The sequence below is a fragment of the Euleptes europaea genome, chromosome 20 (assembly GCF_029931775.1).
Source record: "Euleptes europaea isolate rEulEur1 chromosome 20, rEulEur1.hap1, whole genome shotgun sequence".
Classification (NCBI taxonomy): domain Eukaryota; kingdom Metazoa; phylum Chordata; class Lepidosauria; order Squamata; family Sphaerodactylidae; genus Euleptes; species Euleptes europaea.
Genome location: NC_079331.1, coordinates 23,056,153 through 23,083,756, shown reverse-complemented (window position 1 = coordinate 23,083,756; position 27,604 = coordinate 23,056,153). Strand labels below are relative to the sequence as shown.

The 27,604-nt window shown below is 44.6% G+C and overlaps 1 protein-coding gene across 2 annotated transcripts in view; it reads right to left on the bottom strand.

Moving 5' to 3' along the window:
* MAP2K5 (mitogen-activated protein kinase kinase 5) overlaps positions 1–27,604 on the bottom strand; it is a 206,772-nt gene that overhangs the window by 152,919 nt on the left and 26,249 nt on the right. For both annotated transcript variants that reach the window (XM_056865709.1, XM_056865710.1), the window contains exons 5-8: positions 22,929–22,969; positions 21,807–21,874; positions 15,941–15,989; positions 5,075–5,139 (exon numbers count right to left, since the gene is read on the bottom strand). In XM_056865709.1, the coding sequence (XP_056721687.1) occupies positions 5,075–5,139; positions 15,941–15,989; positions 21,807–21,874; positions 22,929–22,969 (223 nt within the window). The remainder of the gene's footprint in view (positions 1–5,074; positions 5,140–15,940; positions 15,990–21,806; positions 21,875–22,928; positions 22,970–27,604) is intronic.

Here is a 27,604-nt window from a genome sequence, read left to right as displayed (position 1 = left end):
GGTCACTACACAGAGGCAGGGAATGGCAAGCCACCTCTGCTCATCTCTTGGTCCTGGGGTCGCTGTGAGTCAGCTGCAACTTGATGGTAAAGGTAGTCCCCTGTGCAAGCACCAGATCATTACTGACCCATGGGGTGACGTCACATCCCGACGTTTACTAGGCAGACTATGTTTATGGGGTGGTTTGCCGTTGCCTTCCCCAGGCGTCTACACTTTACACCCAGCAAGCTGGGTACTCATTTCACTGACCTCGGAAGGATGGAAGACTGAGTCAACCTTGAGCTGGCTACCTGAAACCAACTTCCGTCAGGATTGAACTCAGGTTGTGAGCAGAGCTTTTGACTGCAGTTCTGCAGCTTACCACTGCGGCACGGGGCTCTCTAACTTGATGGTACAGAGTTATTATATTAATTTCAATTTGGCTGTTACCACAACACAAAAGGGAACAGGACACAATACAGAATATTTGACCTGGCGGAAGTGGAAACTTCCACCAGAAGGTCACAACATCTGCAGATAAATTATCTTCAAGTAACACCTCCACAGCCTTCAACGGCTTTCCCAGATGATGGTTTCCATCAACCACGCATGAGATGGATGAGGAACGCAGTTCCTGCTGCAGCAGGCACCTACCGTGTTTCCCCGAAAATAAGACATACCCATAAAATAAGCCGTAGCAGCATTTCTAAGCATTTGCTTAATATAAGCAATACCCCGAAAATAAGGCACCCCGGGGCTGGTGTGGAGAAGACCAGGAGGAGCCCAGCTGAGCAGATGCAGTCTCCCGCGGCTGCTTCAAAGGCCCGGCAACCAGCGCGCCCGGGGCTGGGGTGGAAAAGACCAGGAGGAGCCCAGCTCAGCAGAGGCGGTCTCCCGCAGCAGCTTCAAAGGCTCTGCAACCAGCGCGCCCGGGCCTCTGGGGGCGGGGAAGACAGGAGGAGCCCAGCTGAGCAGATGCAGTCTCCCGCAGCCACTTCAAAGGCCCGGCAACCAGCACGCCTGGGCCTCTGGGGGCGGGACCGGAAGGGGGTGGTAAGGGGAGAACGGGAGCCGAGAGGGAGGACGGTTCTGATTCCCTCGGAATAAGACATCCCCTGAAAATAAGCCATAGTGTGTCTTCTTGAGGAAAAATAAATATAAGACAGTGTCTTATTTTCGGGGAAACACGGTAGCTCTACCATGGTGATGTGGAATTTAACCAGTGGGCCGACGTCCCAGGCTGTGAGACCCTAATGAGGAGTTCCACCCCTCTTTCCAGTTTTATTCCATTCTCCCTCCACCCCCAACACAAATAGGATACCTTTTCACTGCTACCTCCAGAATAATGATATATGTTGTTCTTGATTCCAGACTCCCTATTTTTGTCACATAAAATACTCTTCTTTTCCTGCTCCATATTACCATGGGTGCAGGGATGCCCTGAGACTCTCACTTGGTAGAATAATTCAGAACCAGGCAGGTGCCTGCTAAGCATGGGCCGTTGGGTTTTTATGTAGGTATAGGCAGAGGACCGTAACACCAATTAAAAATGGGGGGGGGAATAACTTTCCTATTCTGACTTGAAGTCTTCTTCCCAAGTCAACTCCATGTTCTCTTCTCTTCCCCTCCAAGAAATCTCTCACCAGTAATTAACAGAGTTCTTCAAAAATAAGGATAGATAGATAGATAGATAGATAGATAGATAGATAGATAGATAGATAGATAGATAGATAGATAGATAGATAGACAGACAGACAGACACCTTATATACATACAGACACACACATACACACACACACACACACACACACCATGAACTCCTTTTTTAAGGTGTGTGTGTGTATACATATATATACACACACACACCTTAAAAAAGGTTTTTATGGGGTGTGTGTGTGTGTGTGTGTGTGTGTGTATGTATATACACACACACACACACACACACACACACACACACGGTAATATATATACACACACACACCTTTAAAAAAAAATTGGTTGGTTCTTAATATATCAATTATTGTATTATGGTTGTTGTTAGCTGTCCGGAGCCCAGCTTGTGCTGGGAAAGGGCAGGATGGAAACAAAACAAAAATAATAACAATAAACCTTGTTTAAAAAGGTAAAGGTCCCCTGTGCAAGCACCGAGTCATTCCTGACCCATGGGGTGACGTCACATCCCGACGTTTCCAAGGCAGACTTTTGTTTATGGGGTGGTTTGCCAGTACCTTCCCCAGTCATCTCCTCTTTACCCCCAGCAAGCTGGGTCCTCATTTTACCGACCTCGGAAGGATGGAAGGCTGAGTCAACCTTGAGCCGGCTACCTGAAACCGACTTCCGTCGGGAACTCAGGTTGTGAGCAGAGCTTTTGACTGCAGTACTGCAGCTTAACACTCTGCGCCACGGGGCTACTAAACCTTGTTTACCAAAGCAATATTTTACCATAAGCGAACAAAATTTGTCATGTTAAGGACATGTTGTTTTTAAATTCTTTAAAAACTAAACGTTCGTCTTCCAAGATGCCGCAAAAACACACAACTTGTCCATCAAATACAGTTCTTTAGAGAAGAAATCTTTATCGTTCCCTTTGGGCTTTTCCTGCTAAGCTTTATTCTAATGCCAAGTAGAATACTTTCCACACACCACAGCAAACTATTAAGCTCCAGCGTTTGCATTACGGCACTTTAACTTCTGCACTAGAAAAGAGACAACAAAGTCTACTTTTACACGGGTGAGAGAAAAGGCGCCCCCACTCAGAAGCAGCAGCGAGCAGTGTTGAAGTGGGTGGGAACAGAGTCCACACACCCCACCCTGACCTGGTTCCCTCCTATCCCCGCCCCTTCCCCTCTGCCAACATGATGACCATCACCCTGGACATTCAGTGGCCCAACAGCTGTCCTTCCGAGCCAAACCGCAGCTCTGCTGTGAAAGAACAAAAGCTTGCTAAAGGGTTACCAGGGATGGGGGGGGGTGCAGCACTGATCTCTCCCACTTTGAAGGCAAAGACCAGCTCCACCCCCTAACAGTACTGGCTGAGGGTGGAGCATCCACATGGCTGTTCTACCCACAGCCACCCTACAGGGCCTCCTTTGATCTGGATTGAAGGGAAAAGCCCCTGAAGACCTCTACAAGTAGCACCTGGGCTGGGCCAACTGACTTGGATGCTCTCCAAAACAGCGGGGTCAAAAAAAAAGAAACGTTTCAACTCACAGGGCTGAATTTTGGGAGGCTGGGAAATTGGAATCCTTAATTACAGAGATACTCAGGATTTGGACAGTCCATCGAAGGTAACACAGGGGTTGAAACTGCCTCCAGGTTGTGTGCCATCTGCTTTTATGTGTCCTAAAAATCCAGTCTTTACTCTCTGGCTCCAAGATGCTCAGGGTAATATTCAGGGCACCCCATAAACGCCCCCCCCCCCACATGTAAGGTTGGTTAGGGTAAGAGGTATTCAGTGGTCCAAAATCACCCACTGAAGTTCATAGCATAGTAAGGGTCTGAACAGAAGACCCTCTGGTCCTAGCCCCAGTCTAACCATGACAGACTCCAGACTGGTGTATTGTAGGCAGCCCACACTGATTCTGAGGCACTTATCCAATGACAGCCTAATTCAAGATGTGACCAATGCACTTTGAACAAACTTCTCTTCCCAGCAAAGAGACTGACGAAGGTGGCCGGGTTTTCAAAGACCTGTGTTATAACAAGTCAGACCACTGGTCTAACTAGCTCAGTACTACATACTTCAGGGATCACCAACCTTTTTGAACCTGCAGGCACCTTCAGAATTCTGACATAGGGCAGAATTCGAACACAGGATTGCTGCTGCAGTAAGTGGAGCCAGACACAAAATGGATGCTGAAAGAGTCAGGGCCAACCACAAAACGTCAAAGACCAATGTTATATTTAACTCTAATTGTAACTGTTTGACATTGCAGGAAGAAGCTCTGTTTAGCAGAATGCCTCTTAATCTACACAGCCAACCAGAAGCCTTGCTGGCCAAAAGCCCCACCTTGCGACACCCACTCTTTACAAGCACTTGGCAGGCGCCCTGAAAAGGGTTGGTGGGCACCATGGCACCAACAGGCACCATGCTGGGGACCCCTGGCACACTTCCCAGGGACTCACACAGTGAACGGTGTTCTTCCAGTATCCAATTCTCTATTGGGACCTCCCACAAGCAAGGCACCTACTCCGCCCCTGAGCTGCAGTCCATCCCATTCGACAACTGCGGTCCCTGCAAATTCAACCTAAAAGAGGCCAAAGCCACTGGAATATCAACAGCCCCAGTGGATGGGGATACAGTGGGAAGCAGTTAGCCATTAAGGGGTTAATTCTGGGCCGTTCACATGATTCATTTACCATAGCTCAGCAGACAAAGCAGATCCCTCGGAGAATTCACAAGCACAATATGAGGATGGCACGGAACCCGTGGAACTGCGTGTCAGAAACGGAGGCTGAGTTGCTTGTGAATATAACTGTCAAATAGATCTAGACTCCTCACAGACACATAATCCCTGCTAACAGCCATCAGAATATCCTGGGGCAATGAGTTCCACAGGCCAATTGTCCCTGTGGAACTCACTGTCTTGACTACTAGCTGCCGATCAACCTATCCTCTGTGTAAGGCATACTTGTGAACTACATCAGGTAGAAATAGATTCCATAAGCACCCTCCACCCTTCACAAAGAACTTTCATTCTGGTTTGTCAGAAGCTTGTTGCCTAAAAATAAATGAAAGCTTTTGATAGGAGGGGGCTATTTTGTTAGTGGAACCACACAAGGCTGTTCACCCCAAGCCAGGCTGGAAACACAAGCTGCTTCGCTCCAGAAATGAGTCACCTGGACTACGGTAGCTACCTTTGTATCTCCTCTGGTTTTGACAGGACCAATAAACAAGATATATAAACAAAGGGGGTTATTTTTCAAGCGCTACAGTAGATATGAAGGCAACTCCCAGAAACCTTAAATACAACAGATGCTCCAAGGAGGAAGAATAAAGGCCAGAAACCTTATGACACATCAATGGAGAAAGGGGGGGGGGCAATTCTTTCCTAAAAGTTGAAGATAGAAAGAAGGGGGTGCGGAAAACACTCACTTGTAGACTGTCCCACCGTTGCCGTGACCGAGGATGTCTCGATACCGTATGTCTTGTTCATTTATCTCCAGGAGGAAAAAAGAAAAACAAAAGAGGTGTCATGCCGTGGATGGAAGTGTCAAGGAAATGCAACTCCAGGCCATAAACCACCAGCCGCCTGGGTCATTTCAAGTTCAGCTGCAAGAACGAGGAGATCAATACAACATTTGCTGTCCAATTTATAAAAGACAATACCAAGGGACAAAGTGATGGAAAGTTTAATGACAATTTGTTTGCCTGGGTCATTTCATTAAAATTTGATAAAAGGTGTCAAAAATGGAATGATAACATAGCTCAAGAGGAGCAGGCCACAGACACGGAGAGGGAGGAAGGGTCCTCGGTGCAGTGTTACAACCAAGGCCTAGGTGGGGAGGGGGCTAGAAAGCAGCTCAGCAGGGCCTCAGGCCTTAAGCCTTGCCTGGAAGGTACTGACAATTCCGATCCAGAGATGGGGAAGAGCCCCTGCGAACAAGCGGTTCCCACTTGCCGCAGGACAGTCACCTTAAGAAGGAGTTCACGGATGAAGCCCCTCTACCTGAGAGACTGAAGACTGCGGCAGCATCCCACGCTCCCTTCCTGAAGCCCCAAAAGAAGTCCTCCCTCTCCAGTGTTACAACTAACTAGAGCCCAGATGGACCTGCGCTTCCCCCTCAGGGTTTTGCAAATCAAAACGAGCACTTTGAAGACCACCAGGGTCCATACTGACACTGGAAAAGCCCAGGCAACATAAAATAAAGACAAATCAAAAGGGGGAGGACTTTTGATTGCTAAAGTTTAAGAACCAGTGAACTATTTATTTAAAAAAAAATTATGCTGCCTTCCCACCTGCTCAGGGACCCCATGGCAGCACACATAAAAATATCGAAACATTAGAACAATTACAATGGCACTTAAAAATGTAAAATATTTCAATAAAAACACATAAACAAACAATACCAGAACCAGGGAGGAGGGCCAATAATGGTTATTGGGGGTACAGAGGAAGAAAGAAGAGTTAGTTTTTATATGGTGACTTTCTTTACCACTTAAGGAAGAATCAAACTGGCTTACAATCACCTTCCCCTCCCCAGATACCCTGTGAGGTAGGTGGGGCTGAGAAAGCTCTAAGAGAGCTGTGACTACCCCAGGGTCACCCAGCTGGCTTCATGTGGAGGAGTGGGGAAACCAACCCGGTTCATCAGATTGGCGTTCACAGCTCATGTGGAGATGTGCACATTAGAGTCCAGAAACAGAGAAGTCTTCACACCAATAGAGGGAAACCGACTGATCTCCCTGGGGAAGGAGTTCCAAAGTTTTGGAACCATGACGGAGAAGGCTCTTTTTCGGGTCACCACCTGTCTAGCCTCAGATGACTGGGGCACCCGAAGCAGGGCCTATGAAGATGACGAGAGCGAATGTGTAAGTTCATATGGGAGAAGGAGGTCCTTGAGGTATGTTGGTCCCAGGCCATACAGGGCTTTATGGCATGAGCACATCCAAGTTATAAAAGAGAAAAAAAACCAGACAGACTATTTGGTTGGAATAAAAATTCCACAAGACATTCAGGCCTAGAAGGCAGATTTTAGAAATGAAACGTGCTAGAATAATTTTAAGTGGTAATCTACTTGAAGGCCCTGAAAGTGAAGCTTAAAATATTTTGTGCTGCACCACAACACAATGATTATTTATCCAGGGAAATATGTTTCCTTCTGTAAACGTTCAGGTTTAAAGATTGGGCAATCTGTGATCATTATAAGCACAACGGCAAAAAAGTAGACTTTATATAAATTGCCTGTTTAGTTTGCAGCAGTGAACTTGGTATATTGAAATTAATTAATACACAATGGGCAGCCATGAATCAAAATTAAGGTTTGTTCTATAATGTTTTTCCCCCTGAATGATTTCCTCTCATTTCAACACAATCAGGAAAAGAAGGGGAGAGCACTTGGAAAAAAAGACTACTTATCCTGAATGGCTTTTTCTTCACACAAGTACTGCAGGCCAATTAGTTGCTTATGAGAAAAAACGTAGACCGGAGAGTCGGGGGGCCTGGGCTTAAATCCCACTCAGATGTGAAGCTCACTGGGTGACACTTGGCCGGACATCCCCTCACTGCCTAGCCTACCTCACAGGGTTGGTTGAGGATAAAGTGGGAGGGAGGAGAAGAACCCTGTCCGCTGCCTAGAGCTTGGACTGACCCTCCACGCACTAACTGAGCTCCACGGTGCCTTCCCTCTGTTTGGCGCATTCTTCAGCAGCCAGAACTTGGGCATGTCCTGCAGAGGGGTCCATGCTGCAGAAGGCCTTCCAGAAAGGGGGGGTCGTCCCTTGGGCGCTTGCCCTCTGCGGAGGTTGAAAGTGTGTTTTGCACAAGAGGCCTCTTTTGTGGAGGGCAAAGTCATTGCTGGTGAAGGCTGGACATATGTCACATGTGGCCATTTTGCTATATTGTTGTATGCATAGCGGTTATAGCTAGGATCTAGGAGACCCAGGATCAAACTCCCACTCGCCACGAAAGCTCACTTGCTGACCTTGGGCCAGTTATACATCTTCAGCCTAACTTACCTCACAGGATTGTTGTGAGGATAAAGTGGAAGAACATAAGGAAGAGCCCTGCAGGATCAGACCAGTGAGGGTACATCTAGTCCAGCACCCTGCCTCACTCAGTGGCCGACTAGTTCCTCTGGAGATCCAAAAACAGGGCGTAGAAGATGAGGCCTTCATAAGAACATTAGAAGAGCCCTGCTGGATCAGACCAATAAGGGTCCATCTAGTCCAACATCCCATCTCACACAGTGGCCGACCAGTTCCTCTGGAGGTCCAACAACAGGGCATAGAAGATGCCTTCGTAAGAACATCAGAAGCACCCTGCTGGATCAGACCAATAAGTGTCCATCTAGTCCAACATCCCATCTCACACAGTAGCCGACTATTTCCTCTGGAGGTCCAACAACCAAGTACAGAGGATGAGTCCTACCCTTGAACCATGAGGAGAACGATGCCAGCCGCTTTGGGTCCCCATTGACAAAGTAAATAAATTAATGTTTGTTTTTTAAGCTTTTTACTGCAACTGGGTGTTACTTATGTGAGGCATCTCGAGTCCCCTGAAAAGCAGTAAAGACAGAATTTCCAGATATATCTCCAAAAGCACTGCTAGCCCAGGGCTCCTGAAATGGACAGGAGAAAATGAGGCCTCACCAGTGGGCAGGAAAAGACAAAAGACAGCCAGGTGCGAGGTCAAGAGTTTATTTAGCTCTTCGAGATCCCTACGCGTTTCACAATTTGCTCCATCAGGGGCTCTTCTACAGAAATTTTTCCGCTCTGGGGCCAAGAGATTTCTATAGAAGGTACCTTGACGAAGCAAACTGCAAAATATATAGGGATCTAGAAGAGCCAAATAAACTCTCAACCTCACGCCTTCCTCTCCTTTGTCTTTTCCTGAAATGGACACCGAGTAATAATATCTTTGAAGCACCATCGATACACATTTCTTTGGGGGGGGGGGGAGACAGCAAAGAGCGCAAGCCACGTACTCCTGTGCAACTACCAACAATCTTCACTGGAGATTATGAACATAGAGATATATGAAAAAGCGAAGGAGCCTCATTCAGAGTTGGACCGCTGGTCCATCTCACTCAGCAGGACCTCCACATTTAGGTAGGAAAAATCGAATGCGTAATTATAGGATGGCAGAGACTTGTCTTAGCAGTAGTGCGTATGAAAAGGATTTTGGGGTCTTAGTAGACCCTACACTGAACATGAGTCAGCACTGTGATGTGGTAGCTAAAAAGGCAAATGCGATCTTGGCCTGCATCAACAGAAGCATAGTGTCCAGTTCATGTGAAGTGATGGTATCGCTTTACTCTGCTCTGGTTAGACCTCACCTAGAGTATTGTGTTCAGTTTTGGGCACTGCAATTTAAGAAGGATGTAGACAAGCTGGAATGGGTCCAGAGGAGGGCAACAAATATGGTGAGGGGTCTGGAGACCAAGTCCTATGAGGAAAGGTTGAAAGAGCTGGGTATGTTTAGCCTGAAGAGGAGAAGACTGAGAGGGGATATGATAACCATCTTCAAGTACTTGAAGGGCTGTCATATAGAGGAGGGTGCCGAGTTGTTTTCTGTTGCCCCAGAAGGTCAGACCAGAACCAACTGGTCGAAATTAAATCAAAGAGTTTCCGTCTAGACATTAGGAAGAATTTTAGAGCGGTTCCTCAGTGGAACAGGCTTCCTTGGGAGGTGGTAAGCTCTCCTTCCCTGGAGGTTTTTAAGCAGAGGCTACATGGCCATCTATCAGCAATGCTGATTCTACGACCTTAGGCAGATCATGAGAGGGAGGGCATCTTGGCCATCTTCTGCGCATGATGGGTCACTGGGGGTGTGTGGGGGAGGTAGTTGTGAATTTCCTGCATTGTGCAGGGGTTGGACTAGATGACCCTGGTGGTCCCTTCCAACTCTATGATTCTATACAGCTGCTCTCTGGGGCCTTGGGGAGAAATGTTTTGGCCTACTTCAGCCCCAAATTCTTTTAACCAGAGATGCCATGGATAGAACCCAGGACCCCACCACCACCCCCGGCATGCACAGCACACACTCTACCACTGAGCTACAGCTTGCATTGGGGGAGGGAAACCCCTCTCAATGGCTTCTGATGTAGGTCACTTAATTTAATCTACCTTTGCTCAGAGTCATCAGAGGAGAAACACTTCAGATCTGCATCACTGCAAAGAGATTCGCATCCACAAGAAGAAGCAAATCCTTTTGGGAGCAACCGTTTGTGGCTTAATTATGTGAGCTTCAATTCAAGAAGGGCCAGTAAAGTTTTCACAAACACAATTGCCTGGGCTGTTTTTTTGCAAGAGTGTTTTCCTCACCCCAGCCCATTTCACCTGCTTTTAGTCAAGCAGTGGAAAGGGAATGACACCTCCCTGCATAAACAAACACACACACCTGCCTCCTTTACCGTCTCCCTGGACCATTCCCTGGAGTGTTTGCTCTTTGACAATCTGCTGTGTGTGGAAATGATGAAAGGAGAGAAAGATCAGGATGGAGCATCCAGAGGCAGTAAACCTCTGAATACCGGGGCCAGGAGGTGACATCAGGGGAAAGCCTCAGTTTCTATGCCCTGTTGTTGGACCTCCAGAGGAACTGGAGAGCTGCAGTGGAAGACAAGGTGCTGGACTAGATGGATAGTCTGCATAGGCCAGGGGTCGGCAAACTCATTAGTCAAAAGAGCCAAATATCAACAGTACAACGATTGAGATTTCTTTTGAGAGCCAAATTTCTTAAACTATATAGGTAGGTACACTGTTTATTAACTTAATAAACTTTAAAGTTTTAAGTCTTAATTAAACTATAGGTACACTGAATAAAACTTGATATCATACTTAATAGTGATCTTATTTATTGATAAAAATTAAATTGTAAGTCCCTGCCATTTCCCCGTCTGGAGTCCTCGTCTGGAGGTCTACCGCCATAAAAGACTACTGGTAGACCTGGCCTCCGGCTGAGTCCCATTGGGAGGCCAGGTCTACCCATTGGCTTTCTCGGCAGTAGACCTGGCCTCCGGAGGCCCATAGAAGCCAATTGGTAGACCTGGCCTCTGAAGGGGGACTTTTTCCCCTCCTCGGAGTCCAGGTCTACCGCCAAGAAAGCCAGTGGGTAGACATGGCCTCCCAATAGGACTCAGCTGGAGGCCAGGTCTACCAAAGGAAGCCCGCCCCGCCCAACAGCTGATAGGCAGGGGGGCAGGAACCGCCGAGCTGCCCGCCCAGCAATCGCGCGGCTAGAGGGGAGGGGAGGCTTTAGCCTCCCAACCATTGAGGGCAAGGGAAAGGGAGACCCGGCCATTCTCCACGGCGGGGTGGGGGGAGAGACAGCACGCCCGCTCTCAGGCGCGCTGGCTCCGCAGCCCGGCTGCCGGCGCGAGCACGTGCAAGAGCAGGGGCTCCAAACCAAGTTCGGAGAGCAGCACTCAACACGCCAAAGAGCCGCATGCGGCTCTGGAGCCGCAGTTTTGAGACCCCTGGCATAGGCAATCAGAAGCCCTGATGGGCAAAAGCCCTATGTAGCTCCACCCACTTTCTATTAGCACTCGGTGGGGGCTGGAAAACTGTCAGTGAGCACCATGTTGCGGACCCCTGAGCTAAAGAAACTCTACGGATACAGTGGCTTGTATATCAACTCAGATCAATATCTCAAAGATACTCAGAAACTATTGGGGAACGAGGGGACCCCACCAAATCATAGCAAGTCCTGGAATATTAATTTGTCTGAAAGCAACACTAATTGGTTGCCAAGGTATAGGAGAACAAACGGAAAGTGAATCCAATTACGGATCAGCAAACAAAACACTCTTTGTTTATTTCTGGGGTCTGAGACAGAATCAGCATGCATTTCTGATAAATCATTAGAAGCAAAAAAGGGTGGTCAATTAATCCTGATTTGATATGTAAAGCTCCAGCAGAAGTCCAGCCCTATAAGCTATACTCCTCGTTACCAATCGAAGCCCTAATGGCTTCAGAAAGCAGTCACACTCTATGAGCAGACAATTGAAGAGATTTAGTAAATCCCACTTTATAGAGCAGAGACTAATCGGAAAACACAAGCCAGTCAAATGTTTCTTATGAACTGTTGACACTACATCAATGCCGAATCAATTGGCGGCATTTGCTCTGAGTGACAGAAAAGAAATAAATATTTATATCACATAACCTATATCAATGAACCTAGGCAAAAAGCTATTTCTAGCCTGTCAATATTTGATTATCTTGAAGAATCGTGTCCCCTTTCCCTTAATGATTAATATGAATTCCTTATTAGACCTAAGTGGAGGCTATCAGGGAAAGAATGAATGTCTTTATTAATGCTTTCAAGCAGAAGGGCAAAACAAATGAAATAAAAAATATCCCCTGTACTAAAGTTATACCAAGTGTAGCTTAAACCCCAAACTGTTCAAGAGAGAAAACCTCAGAAGCAACAACTTGACCGGCTTATTCATTTTGTGCCTTTGTATCAGAGACCGCACTGAAGACCAATACGGTCTCTGAGGCAACTCAAGGGTTTAGAGCCTGGTCTTCTATGCAATGAAGAGTGATTAGATTGATCCGGTTGGTAAACAGAACTCATGCAGGCTGGACTGGCCAGAGAGGATGCCTGTTGCCCCCCAGTGAAGAGCTCCCTGCTTGCTTCCATGAGCCGACGTAGCCCTGTACAAAGGTGCTTTTCCCCAGTCAACTCAATGAGGAAGTAAATCTACACAGGTACCCCTTTGCCCACACAGAGCTCATGCCTCCACCAACGTGAGCTGGAGAACTTCATACACATGCGGGTGCTCCACGGGCTGTCCTCTGACTGGTTTTGGGCCAAATGCTCAACAATCGGATAAAAGTGTATGGCAGCACTAAGGAATTTCAAAACTGAACCAGTCTTCACACTCTAAATCTTCACTTGCTCTCACATACAAAGAAAAATCACTGCCCTAAGAATTGTATGCGCCTAGGCCCGTGTTGGCGAACCTATGGCACGAGTGCCCGAGCCGGCACTCGGAGCCCTCTCTGTGGGCACGCGTGGGTAACTTGAGGAGCCATCGAGTCTGCCTTGGTTTGCTCCCCCAACGGCCAGCCTCTTCCTCCCTGGCCTCTGGGCTCCCGCGGGCTTATCTGGCCCAGGCCCCTCCCGGCTCCACCCCCTCCCAAGCCTCCCGTCCTGCACTTCCAAAAGGCCTCCCCGGTCGGCTTCTGGGCCCCTCCCTCTCTCTCAGCTGAGCTGCTGCTCAGCTCAGCTGAGCTGCAGCTCAGCTGTTCATTGGGGCCAGCTCACCTCTCCGGCTCTGCCCCGCTCGTCTCCACCTTAGACTGACAACTGGCTGGGAATGAAACGGTAAGATGCGCTGAACCCCTTCAAACTGCAGGGGTCAGGGCTTTGGGGGGGGATTGGTTTGTTTTTTTAATGATTTGCTTATAGGGGACCAGCGGAGCAGACAAAGGGTGGGGCTTCCTTCCTTGCTTCCCAAAGGGTTTTCTTCTGGCAGGAAGCTATTAAATGTGTGTGTGGGGGTTAAAAATGGTGGTGTTCCCCCCCTCACATTCTGAAGTGGTGCAGTCCCTTGCCCTGCCTCTCCTCTTTGGGCTGTAGGGCTACCCCAGGCCTGAAGTTGAGGGAGGCAGGTGGATGCTGATCGGTGAGGGTTTTGCTTGGAAGATTTCACATCTTTATGTTCACACTGCAATATTCTTGGCAGCAACAACCGACAAGGCTTCTGCTGGGTTTGGAGATGCTGCTTGGCTGCCTGTCTTCTCTCATCTGTTCCCAAGGCTGCCTCCCTCCACTAATGCAGGGTGTGCTGTTGTAGACTCTTGTTCTGGAGCAGCAGCGTGGTTCAGTCTGACCCAACAGCAACTGCCCCCCCCCTGCTTCTGTGACTTTGTGGTTTGTCTTAAAGGCCTAACAGCCGCCAGATCCTCTCCTGATCCTGCTGTCTGGAGGAATTGCAAGCAGACGCCCCTCTTAGGTGATCATTTGCAGGCAATTGCTGTCTGTGGTCAAGCCCACCTTGTGCAGTGGTGTGGTGGAAACAGGGAGGGGGTTCTCCTTGGCCCACCTAGAGATGTGAGGTCCTGGGAAAAACCCAGAAACTATTGGGGGTGGGGGGAAGGTTGTCCTTGTTGTTTTTTCTGAAGCCCTTTTCAATTTTTCAAGCAGAAAAATTGGAAATGTGGGGGATCTCTTTTTTTAAAAAAAAAACCCACCTACGAAACATTTTATCTAATGTGTAGGTTAGATTTTAGTAGGGCAGACTTTAATGATGAGAGTAATTAATTGCAAGAATGTTGGAGGGAGTGACAAGGACGATCAGGGGCCTGGAGACCAAGAAGCCCTACGAGGAAAGGCTGAGAGACTTATATCAAATCTGACACCAGAAACAGACTAACAGATGACCTGAGTGCTGCATGTGTTGCTCTCAAACTTACAAAGTATGAGCCAAGGTTAGACAAATTATCAGCATGCACACAACAGCAAAAATCACATTAATTGTTCAAAAGCATGCCAAATTCAAACTTTTACCTTTCAATAAAAAGTTGTTTGTATCATTGAAAGCTCTGTTATTGTGTTTTTCTTTTAAGGCAAAAGATGTTAATCTATGAGTTGTTTTTTCTAAACTAAAACCTCAGTATTCAGGTTAAATTGCTGTGTTGGCACTTTGCGATAAATAAGTGGGTTTTGGGTTGCAGTTTGGGCACTCGGTCTCTAAAAGGTTCGCCATCACCAGCCTAGGCTTACCAAAATTAAAAAAGAGGTGGACATTCTGCACACATTTCCTTTTCTTACCAGCCATTAATGTTCCCCTTAATTCCATTAACTGTATTTAAATTAATTTGTTCCCAGAGGAAGGAAGGAAGGAAGGAAGGAAGGAAGGAAGGAAGGAAGGAAGGAAGGAAGGAAGGAAGGAAGGAAGGAAGGAAGGAAGGAAGGAAGGAAGGAAGGAAGGAAGGAAGGAAGGAAGGAAGGAAGGAAGGAAGGAAGGAAGGAAGGAAGGAAGGAAGGAAGGAAGGAAGGAAGGAAGGAAGGAAGGAATTACACCATCCAAAAAAATCTCCGGTACTACCCCCTCTCCAAAGGCTTTTATAAAAAGTTAGTTACAATACTAGGGATGGCTAACAATGCTATAAATGTATTTTATTTTATAAAGATTAGAAAAAATCCCACCATAGCTGTTCAGGCAAGAGTCAGTGTTGATGTTTAAAAAAAAAAATTGAAATCCACATTCCGGAGTTTTATTTAAAGTAATTCTGTTCCGCAGATGATCCCGGCTGCTGTGCAGGTGATGCTGGCGAGACGGCTCCCCTCTATTGAGAGCAAAATGTTACAGGTGATCGGCTGAAGGACAAGTGCGAAGACCCGCTTTTATCTTCTTGACACCCTCAACTACAACTACTTGATTCATGAAATGCCAGTGAGACGGGGAGAGGGGTCACCGTGTGAAGGCACTGAATACGCATCTGAGATAATTAAGATTTCAGCCTTCGCAACGTGGAAGGGAAGTGAACAGCAGTTAAGAAAATCAATAAGAGTCTTTTATTTGCCGTGACACAGATGTCTCAGTCAATAGTGTCTAATAGGCAGGCTTGATCGCAGCGGACAGGTGCCTGCCTCCAAGGCTATCAAAGGCCTCTCACCATGACAAACATAAAAACTTATTTATGTTGTTATTGACGGCTCCTGCTGCCTTACAGGTACTCGCATTTAGCAGCGTATATTTAAAGTCATTATACCACTTTGGGCCTTCCCGTCTGTTGGAAGCAAAGGACCGGCCCTGGAGGGTTCATTTTGCCCATCAACGGTCAGGCTATCGCATTCAATTGCCCCTGCTCGGGGAGGGGGAGGGAGCCTTCTACAATATTGCTCTTGCAGAGCAAAATACACGAGGATCCAGAGAAGAGGACAAGATCACCTTCTGCTACTATGTCCTTTGTTATTCAACACTGTTGAACGCAACATGCATCTAAGCCCATACGCAGAAAGATCTAACAAGCCCGAAGTCCTCCTCCTTTGCTATTCAAAATTGATTAAGTTTCCTTCCCCTAAATTGAGGCAGCAGCAAAAACGACGGATGCGAAAGGCGCTTCAATCTATTTGGAGCTTAATCTGATTAGTACGTTTTGAGAAAGGGGAAGCAAATTGGTGTGCCAATCCAAATCAATCAGTGCACAGCGCTTTCTCAGCCTTTCCTCTTCTTTATTAAAAGAACACATTACTGGTAAGTGAGCCGTCAGCGGCTCTGAGACTGACTTACAACGCGGGGCATTTCTCCATTTGCGCAGAAGAGCACCTTGTGCACCCCCACTTACCTGGCCGTTAGCTAATATTTTCTTCAGTTCTGCAGAAGACTTCTTCAAACTGTTAAATTGGGAAAGGACAAAAAAAAAAGTATTTTAATGATAGCATAACTGCAACTCACACCTAGCTAAAAGAACACATACCACTGTCCCAAAACAACAGGAAAGGGAGAGAAGAGAAAGAACAGAAAGTCCATGTGATGTGGTGGAAAGAAAATTGGGAGTTGAGCAAAGCATTGCCAACTCTGCGACAGGAAATTCCTGGAGAGCTGGAGGTGAAGCTTGGGAGAGGGAGACTGAACAGGGTATAATGCCACAGAGTCCACCTTCCAAACCAGCCATTTTCTCCATGGGAACTGATCTCTGTAGTCTGGAGATTTCCAGGCCCCACCAGGAGATTGGCAACCCCTACACATGGTCATAATTGACTGTTTCTAAATTACTGATACTTACAGCTAAGACTGGGCTACAAAGAATGCACCTGCTTGCTCAGGGGAACCTGCAGCAGGATTTGGTCATACAAAGTTAAAGGGCTTAACAAGAAGAAGAAGAAGAGTTGGTTTTTATACGCCGACTTTCTCTACCACTTAAGGCAGAATCAAACCGCCTTACAATCACCTTCTCTTCCCCTCCCCACAACAGACTCCCTGTGAGTTAGGTGGGGCTGAGAGAGCTGTGACTAGCCCAAGGTCACCCAGCTGGCTTCGTGTGTAGGAGAGGGGAAACAAAACCAGTTCACCAGATTAGCCTCCGCCGCTCATGCAGAGGAGTGGGGAATCAAACCAAGTTCTCCAGATCAGAGTCCACCACTCCAAACATAAGAACATAAGAAAAGCCCTGCTGGATCAGACCCAGGCCCATCAAGTCCAGCAGTCTGTTCACACAGTGGCCAACCAGGTGCCTCCAGGAAGCCCCCAAACAAGACGACTGCACCAGCACCACTCTTAACCACTACACCACACAACGTCCTCTGCCAAGCAAAGATGCAATTCTGAATCAAGTCAACACTGAGTATTTCAAAGGAAAAAGAAAGATCTGTTCTGAAAAGGCATGAACACTCAACAATCAACACAAACAAAAAACATCTATCTGGTATTTTTGTTCTTTAATAAACCCACTTTAAAGAAAGAGGACTTTACCTAACGAAAACATGTAAGTGATCTTGTCATCTCTTGCCGACTGAGCGTTTTGTGAACATGAAGCAGAGGGAGACTATCAAGGACTTCAAAACACGGCATTCCAAATGCAGGCTGGTTTACGAAAATGAAAGGCAATTAACTGCCCCATTAGATGTCGAGCCATCGTTTCTGGGACACTTTCGGACCAAATCAAAATTATAACGACAAAACAAATGATTGGGGATGGGGAGATTGCTTAGCAAAGTATTGCTATTAAACATCAAATGCTTAATAACAGAACATCTGTTATAGAAGAAGAAGAGTGGGTTTTTTATACCCTGATTTTCTCTACCTGTTAAGGAGACTCAAACAATGCAATAGCCTTCCTTTCCCCTCCACACAACAGATACCTTGTGAGGTAGGCGAGACTAAGAGAGTTCAGGGAGAACTGTGACTAGCCCAAGGTCACCCAGCTGGCTTAATATGGAGGAATGGTGAATCAAACCCGGTGCTCTAGATTAGAGTCCACACTCTTAACCACTGCACCATACTGGCTCCTTTGCAGGTAATCCTTCCCATCTTCTTGGCAGTCTGAAGAATAGGTGATCTCAGTGATTTCTGAAGCTTCTAGCTCAATTTATCAATCAAGCACTGGACTGCAACTCTGAACATGGCGGTGTCTTGAGCTTGGCTGGACAAACTACATAATGCGTTCAGTGCAATCCTACAAAAACCTTATTTATATTCTGCCTTTCTCACTGAAATTACACAGTGTGAGAAAATACAATCAACAGGATGGGACATCCAATAAGCAATGTAATAGGAGTCGGATTGCAGAAACTGGAAACCAAGCTGAAACAAGTCGTAAGTATTAACATGATGCAGAAATTACATAGTAGGATAATACTTACAGGGACAGATAGTATGTACTATACCCAGCAGTACAGGCCACAATCCTTTTCCTTTCTTCACACAACGCATAGTTACAATGTGGAACTCCCTGCCCCAGGATGTGGTGATGGCTGCCAACTTGGAAAGCTTTAACAGCGGAGTGGACATGTTCATGGAGCTATCCATGGCTACTAGTCCAAATGAAAACTAGTCATGATGCATACCTACAGTATCAGAAGAGCATGCCTATTATATGAGGTGCTGTGGAACACAGGCAGGATAATGCTGCTGCAGTCGTCTTGTTTGTGGGCTTCCTAGAGGCACCTGGGTTGACTTGATGGACCTTGGTCTGATCCAGCAGGGCTTTTCTTATGTTCTTATCTTTCTGAACGATTCCCTTATAGTCCTACTACCTGTGTACACATGAACACCTGAAGCTGCCTTATACTGAATCAGACCCTTGGTCCATCAAAGTCAGTATTGTCTACTCAGACCGGCAGCAGCTCTCCAGGGTCTCAGGCAGGGGTCTTCCACATCACCTTCTTGCCTAGTCCCTTTAACTGGAGATGCTGGGGATTGAACCTGGGACCTTCTGCATGCCAAGCAGATGCTCTACCACTGAGCCACAGCCCTCCTGAAAAATTAAATTGTGCACAGTTTGCAGAATGTCAGGAGAGGGGGAGCCTTCCTAACCTCATCAGACAGACCCTTCTATAAGGTGGGGGCTGCATCAGAGAATGAACATGTATGGCTTTTAGTAGTACTGGTACACAGGCCAAATATTCCATAAAGATAAGAATGGCATTTCATGAGTGACGGCTTACTTTAGGAGAGTCTCTTTCGTTCCCAGGGGCTTTCTGCCCCCCTTTTGCCTGCCCACTATCAGGGCAGACTGAGAAGGGCAGCAATGCTCCCCCTACCAGCCACCTGCTGGAACTGCAGGCAGCCCAACGTTAGCACAAAGACCTCTAAACATTGATTTTTTGCTTTATTTTAATTGTTACTGTTACTTTACTTTGGTTCACTTCTTTTTAATCTGAAATGGTAAGTTTACCCTAGCATTCCAGGATAAATGTGAATGGGTCGTATTTATAGAAATCTTACCTAACATTAATATATCAAAGTAAAAAATCTTTAACGGCATAAAAAGAGCATAGAAAGAGCATGTTAAAATAGTACAATACTTATCAAGTTCAATATCATCTGTTGATGATTTCAAGTATATTTTCTGTTGTTCTAATAAAGTGAATGCTTTTAAAATGTTTTACAACATTTAACTGCTTAATCCACCAGTTCTTTCTCTGAGCATTCCAATGGCCGACTTTTGAATTTAGCTTATGGAAAAGATCTTCCTTTGCACAACTAATTGAAGATCCAGTACTATCTCCCCAACTTTTTCTCCCTTCTGGTGACACTTTTTCCTATTCCTTATTATTTAAAGGGGCCAAAACAGATTACAGTCCTGGGTTCTCTCTTTCTCTCACACTCACACAAAGACCAAGATTCAAGTCCAACAGCACCTTAGAGAACAAGATTTTTGAAGAATGAGCTTTTGAGAGTCAATGCTCTCTTCTTGAAAGCTCATACACAAAAATTTTCTTGGTCTCTAAGGTGCTCCTGGATTCGAATCCAGCTGTTCCGCTGCAGACCAGCACGGCTGCCCTCTGAAACTGTAACTACCAAGACATTCTTCTGCTTCCCACCTATTTGGCCTTCTGCCTAATTCTGTGATCTTGCGGAAAACATCACAAAATGCGATGTCCTTCTGCTGACCATAATGAAGGCTGAGTTCCTCAGGTATCCAGAGAGCCAGAGTGGTGTAGTGGTTAAGAGTGGTGGACTCTAATCTGGAGAACTGTGTTCAATTCCCCACTCCTCCACATAAAGCCTGCTTGGGCCAGTCGCAATTCTCTCCAAAATCTCTCAGCCCCACCCACCTCACAAGGTGTCTGTTTGGGGGGTGGGAAAGGAAGGCAACTGTAAGCCACTGTGAGACTCTTTAAAAGTAGAGAAAATCAGGGCATAAAAACTAACCAACTCTTCTTCTTCTCCAGATCACACAAAGTGATGGTATCACTTTACTCTGCTCAGACCTCACCTAGAGTACTGTGTTCAGTTTTGGGCACCACAATTTAAGAAAGGTGTAGACAAGCTGGAACTGGTCCAGAGGAGGGCAACAAAGATGGTGAGGGGTCTGGAGACCAAGTCCTATGAGGAAAGGTTGAAGGAGCTGGGTATGTTTAGCCTGAAGAGGAGAAGACTGAGAGGTGATATGATAACACCTTCAAGTACTTGAAGGGCTGTCATATAGAGGAAGGTGCCGAATTGTTTTCTGTTGCTCCAGAAGGTCAGACCAGAACCAACGGGTTGAAATTAAATCAAAAGAGTTTCTGTCTAGACATTAGGAAGAATTTTCTAACAGTTAGAGCGGTTCCTCAGTAGAACAGGCTTCCTCGGAAGGTGGTAAGCTCTTCTTCCCTGGAGGTTTTTAAGAAGAGGTTAGATGGCTATCTGTCAGCAATGTTGATTCTGTGACCTTAGGGCCTTAGGCAGATGATGAGAGGGAGGGCATCTTGGCCATCTTCTGGGCATGAAGTAGGGATTGCTGGGGGAGGGAGGTACCGGTAGTTGTGAGTTTCCTGCATTGTGCAGGGGGTTGGACTAGATGATCCCTGATGATCCCTTCCAACTCTTATGATTCACCTTCTCATCTCCACACTTGTGACCCAGCTCTTCCACCTCCCCACCTGACCCAACCTTGAACAGAGGAAGCTGCCTTCTGCCAAGTCAGACTCTTTGTCTACCGAGGTCAGGCCTGCCTCCCCTGACTGGCAGTGCCTCTCCAGGGTCTCTGGTGGAGCTCCTGCACGCGGCTCACTCTCTGATCCTTTAAGGGTGATACGGGGAACTGAACACAGGACCGTCTGCATGCCAAGCAGACACCCTACCACTGAGCCCCCTCCCCCAATTTTCTTACAAGGTCGCAAAGCTGGTGTCATCTTTGTTGCTTCTCTTTCCTCCAACGACAGCCAACCTGCCACAAAAACCTGCCAGTTGTTCCTTCATCGAGTTTCACCTCTTTCTGCTCAAACTCCAGACTGTGTCTGCAGAACTGGAACCCTCTCCTGGCTAGAACTGCTGTAGCCTGACCTCCAAGCATCTCTCATTTACACTTCCCCATAACCCCCCCCACTCAACTATCCAGCAACCAGCAAGCAACACAACAAGAGTTGCCCTTTAAGTGTGAAGAGATCAGATCACAGCAGGACAGCAGTAGTTTGTGATAATACATTACAAGAGAATATTCAGAGAAAGAAAGAGAGAGGGAACAGTCTTATCATAATTCACGTGCAACGTACTTCATATAAAGTTACCCTCTTTACCTTCAATACTCCAGCAAGCACGAAAAGGATAACACCTCCAGTTTACAGAGTGAAAATAGCAAGGCAGTAACTTGCTCAAAGCCATTCAGTGAATCTGTGGCTAGGCAAGCCCTGCAACTCTGATCATTGACTACGATACGTTGAACCCGGCCCTCTGATTTCCAGCACAACAATCCAATCGTTTACATTAAAGCAAATTCGTGTTCCATTGCCACAGCACCCACGCATGCCGCACAGTACAAGCAAAGGCTCTGGAGTATGCCAAGGGGGCAGCGAGGTCCTCATAGAAGATGGTCACCCAGAGGGACTCGCCACGCAGAGGAACTCGCCTGCTTTCCGCAAGCCACAAAAATCCTGCTAGAAACAGGTCAACCAAACCGCCCTCAAGTTAACTGGCACTTCCGCTTCCGTTAATTAAAATGCAGAAATCACTTGTGGGGTCCTGCTTTAATAACATAAGTGCACGCTTTTCTGCTCGATTCTTACCTATTGCTTGGCAGGGAATCTGGGACGGCTGCAGCGCTATTGTTAGCTGACCCGGCTCGCGTATTTACCTGCAGGCAGGAAAGGGATCTTTATCCGTTGTTTCTATGCAGAGGATACAGTTCTAATTAACCTGTAATTTGCCATGAATTTCCTATTTCAGTGGGAAGGTTAATTAGCTAGTTGCCCATGGTTGAAATCCAGCCTCTGTGCAGCTTACCACATTCTGTTACTGAGGAATCACACCTTTTTTAATTCACTCGGCATTTGAAATGCTTGATTAAGTAATACAATCAAGAATAGGCACACAAGAAGATTTTCATTCAGTTCTGATTAAATACATCTCTCCCCTCCCCACAACCTTTTTGCTCTAAGATATCATTATACGTGTCTCGTTGCACTAGAAAGGATAAAATGCACATTGTGCTTCATTTGTGAATCATGCGTCAAAACACAGGCAACGTTACAAAGACAACAAAAGATAAAATGAAATTTAAAACAAATGCTACACAGGGTGTTCAGGGTATATTCACACGCAGATGGATCAACTATAACAAATGAATAGCAGCCAGATTCAAGCCCAGTAGCACCTTAGAGAACAACAAGAATTTGGGGTATAAGCTTTGGAGAGTCAAAGCTCCCCTCCTGCCCCGCCCCCCCGCCCCCAAATTCTTGTCAGTCTCTCAGGTGCTACTTGGCTCGAATCAGGTTGTCATACTGCAAACCAACATGGCTACCCTCTGACAGAATAACGCGCGCTTTCTTTGCTATAGAACTGTGATACAATCCAAGAACATGGCTCCTGATCAATTTCCATTTTTGGAAGCTGGCGCGCATAGGAGGGGCATCAGGATGATTCGTGTCCTTTATTTCTTATGTTTATTTAAGAAATTTATTAGCAAAGTCCAGAAAGGAAGAAATTTCAATCCTTAATACCAGCAGCATGGGATAGTCAGACACACAGTCAATACTACAAAGAAGGAATATTTCCTCCACAATACTGTTTTTTTTTTTAAATCTGCTTGTCAGAATGCAGAAAGTACAGTTTCCTTTGACATTTCAATAAGTGGAACACAGCATTGCAAATCCATCTAAGTTTACTGAAACAATTATTGAAATTCCTACCTTCAGGCCGTGTATGTTCCGTTTCCCAGGAGGCTTGCAGGCTGTAACAGTAATTGACTCAGTTGTACAACACATCAGGGCCATTTACAAATTTGCTCAAAATGAAATCCTTTTTTTTTTTTTAAATGAGGTTAGCACCAAAATTAGCAGAGAGAAATGATTGAAAAGTAGCTCTTAAGACCCAAAGTGGGAATTACAAAGCATGTTTCCCAGACCTGCAAGAAAGAGCATTTTTAAAGTGATAATAGAAGTTAATATACATTCTAATTTTGGCTTCCAATACGACAAAATCAAGATAACTATGAGCTATGATGTACACTCCCGTTCTAAATTCCAGAAACTTCTGCTGTTTTTCATTTGTATTTTTCTGAGAGATTAGTTGGACATTAGTTGTTTTTCGGGAGATACTGTATTTGCGGGAGACGATCAAATGGGGCCATTGGTGTGCCAGATATCCCATATCTTACTGCTGGGATGAAGAGTTTGCACTCCATACCATCTATCCATTTTGTTCCATGTTTCCACACAGCAAACTCAAAGTGAAAGACCAAATGTACGAATTTTATCCTCACAACTGCTCTGTGAGGCTGGCCCTGGGACACCCAGCAAGCTTCCATGGCAGAGTAGGGATTTGAACCCAGGCCTCCCAGTTCAGTGTTCTAACCCAAAACTGGCTCTTCTGAACATCTCAGGACACCAAGAAGCAGGTACCTTAAAGCACCAATAGAGATGATCCCATTGGTAAATGACACAGCTGACTGCTATGATGACAAATCTTGGCCAAGCATCTCAAGCTATTAACCAAAAGCTAGATGTGGTTACAGAAGACCTTAAAGTTGTAAAGACCCAAATGAATACTATGAAGACGGATATGCAAGCAATGGATTCATCAGTTAAGAAACTGATGGAAGAACACAAGGATACAAAGAAAAAATTAGCAAGCCAAGAGAAGCAGATTGAAATAATACAAACTAATCAGACAGCTGTTAAAGATCAGATAGCAATGATGGAGATGAGAGTTAGAGAAACCAACCTTCGTCTGCGCAATTTTCCAGATATGATGGGAGACAACAAAGAAACTGTAGTCCCAAATCTGGCCTATATATTTCAAATAGAAGAACAAGAACTGACCCAAGCCATCAACAGAGTTTACAGAATACCATTACCTGCAAGAATGAAAAGATCTAAACCAAGAGATCTCATGATTGTTTTCTATGACACTAGGATCAAGGATAAGATCATGAAGATCCACTATGACAGTCCGGTTTCAGCAGGAGATACTCCTCTAATATTATTAAAGGACATACCAAGACATTTACTCTCACAGAGGAATAATTACAAAGAATTTGTGTCTGTTTTGAAAGCTAATGGTATCAAATATCGTTGGATTATGCCACAAGGCTTGGCTTTTACCAACAAAGAAATGAAAATGACAATCTTATCTCCATCGGATGTGGGAAAATTTCTGAGGAAATACAAGACAGAACTTAAAGGACTAACCCTGGAACAAAAGGAAGAGGAAGAAGAAGAAGAACCACAGGGAGCAGAAGGAGGCACTGTGTTATAGACTGAATATTTTGCTTCAATAATTACTACATCATGGCAAAAGTAATTTCTTGGAATGTGAATGGTTTGAATGAAAAAACCAAACGGGCTAGAATTTTTAAATATTTACAGAAATACAAATACTCCCTAATTTGTTTGCAAGAGACCCATATAGCAACAAAACACAAAAAATACCTGGATAGGCAAATGCTTGGACAAGCATTTGTTGCATCGGCTAAAACAAAAACAAAGGGAGTTGTGATATATGCTCATTCTAGCCTTAGTCCTGAACTACTGTACAAAGACAATGAAGGGAGAATTGTGATTATCAAGACCAAAATATTGGGGCAAAAGACGATTGTAGTAGGAATATATGCACCTAACGAAGGAAAAGCTAAATTTTATGGACAACTCCATGAATTGATTTCTCAGTATGCAAATGATCAGATTCTTTTGATGGGCGACTTCAATGGTGTTACTCTCCCAATCTTGGATAAAAAATCAAAAGCAAAAGACGAAAACGAAGGATGCTTACCTAAAACCTTCTTCACCATGGCTTCAGAATTGGAAATACAAGACATCTGGAGAACAATGAATACAACGGCTAAAGAATATACTTTTTATTCAGCGAGACACGACTCACACTCCAGAATAGACATGATATGGGCTAGTAAATCTATTTTCACGCAACTACGTAAAATCCAAATTGCACCAAGAACTTTTTCTGATCATAATCCAGTTACATTTGAATGGAACAATAAACAAGCATTTAGATGGCGATTAAATGATAAACTTTTAAAGGATAACAAGATTCAAAAAGAACTACAGGACTTAATTAAAGACTTTTTTGAAATTAACCTTAATGGGGAAACTTCGCTGAATACAGTTTGGGATGCATTTAAAGCTGTTCTAAGAGGATTTATGATACAGAAACACACAGCCTGGAAGAAAACTCAACTACAATTTACTAATAATATACTCTGGGATTTACAAAATTTGGAGCAAAAACTGGCTATGGCTTTATATGAAGAAGAGAAAAATGACATTCAAATGAAGATTTCTGTATCTAAACACCAACTAAATTTGATATTAATGGAGGAAATGAACAAAAATTTAAAATCTGCTAAACAAAAATACTTTGAACATGCTAATAAACCTGGGAAATTTTTGGCGACCCAACTGAAAGATTCATTTCAAAACAAGATTATAACAAAAATTCAATCCGCTAAAGGACCAGTTTATACAACTACGGATATACAAAAAGAATTTGTTTCATTCTATACTAAGTTATATCAGAAAGAAAATATCTCAAAAAAGAAAATAGACAAGTTTTTAAATTCAATACAGATGAATGTCCTTTCAAAGCCCCAACAAGAATGGATAGATGCACCAATTACAAAGGACGAAATACAAGAAGCAATAATGAAACAAAAAACGGACAAGACACCAGGACCAGATGGAATTACTGCATTATTTTATAAAGCATTTAGTGACAATTTAGTGAACTTTTTTGTATTACTTTGTAACACAATTTTGGATAAGGGAGCATCCCTAGAGACTTGGTCACATGCATTTATATCGTTGATACCTAAGGAAGGAAGGGATCCAGAAAAAAATTCAAATTATAGACCTATCTCGCTGTTAAATGTGGATTATAAGATTTATGCTTCGGTCTTATCGAATAGGATAAAGCATTTTATTAAGGACCTTATACATGAAGACCAAGCAGGTTTTGTTCCAGGAAGGCAAATTAAAGATAATATAAGAGTTTTATTAGATTCATTGGAATATTATGACCAGAATATTCAACAAACGGCGGCCTTTGTATTTTTGGATGCTGAGAAAGCCTTTGATATGGTCTCCTGGGACTTTATGAAAAAGATATTGGAAAAATTAAATTTTGGAGACCGTTTCTTGAGAGGTATATCGGCCATATATAATCCCAACAGGCAAAAATTCTGGTGAATGAATCGATGTCTGACAATTGCGCAATCAAGAAAGGAACCAGACAAGGATGTCCTCTGTCTCCATTATTATTTTTGTTGGTGTTGGAATCATTATGTTGTAAGCTAAGGAGTATGGAGGACATTCGCGGATTAAAAATTAAAAAACATGAATTCAAATTGAGAGCATTCGCGGATGATCTTCTGTTAATCTTGGAGAGCCCAACACAATCAATGAAGATATTGTTGGAAACTTTGGACGATTTTGGAAATGTATCGGGATTTAAAGTTAACCAAGAAAAAACAAAGACAATATTTAAGAATTTATCAGAAATAGAACAACAGGAATTTATATCATACACAGGTTGGGAGAAGGCTAATAAGATCAAATATTTGGGAATCTGGATCTCTGCAAAGAATAAAGACTTGATAACCAATAACTATCTTAAACTATGGGACAAAATAAAAACTGATATGATCATTTGGTCAAATAAAAAATTGTCACTTTTGGGACGTATATCAACAGTCCAAATGAACATTTTACCAAGGATGCTTTTCTTATTCCAAAATCTGCCTATAATATCACATATTAAATACTTTGATACCTGGAGGAAAGACGTATTAAATTTCATCTGGCAAGGGAAAAAACCGAGGATTGCTTATAAACATCTGGTGGACTCTAAAGTTAGAGGAGGTTTAGCACTACCTAACTTTCAACTTTATGCTGAAGCGGCCGCTTTAGTATGGCTAAAGGACTGGATGAACTTATCCAATTCGCGTTTGTTAGATCTTGAAGGTTTTAACAATATAAGTGGATGGCATGGCTATTTATGGTATGGTAAAATTAAGATACAAGCATCATTTCGTAACCATATAATCAGGTCCTCCTTATTTCATATATGGATGAGATATAAACATATTTTTGAACCAGTAACACCGATGTGGATATCACCTCAAGAAATGTTGACACTACGCCCACTTAGATTGGACAAATTTATCACCTACCAAGAGTTAATTAAATGGGAAGGAAAGAAAAGCTCACTAAAAGACTTTCAGTTACTTAAAGACGATTTACAATGGCTTCAATATCATCAAATTAAATCAGTATTTACACAAGATATGAAGAATGGATTCTCTAAAGAAAAATCGCCTTTTCACAGGATGCTATTAGATAATAATACTCAACTG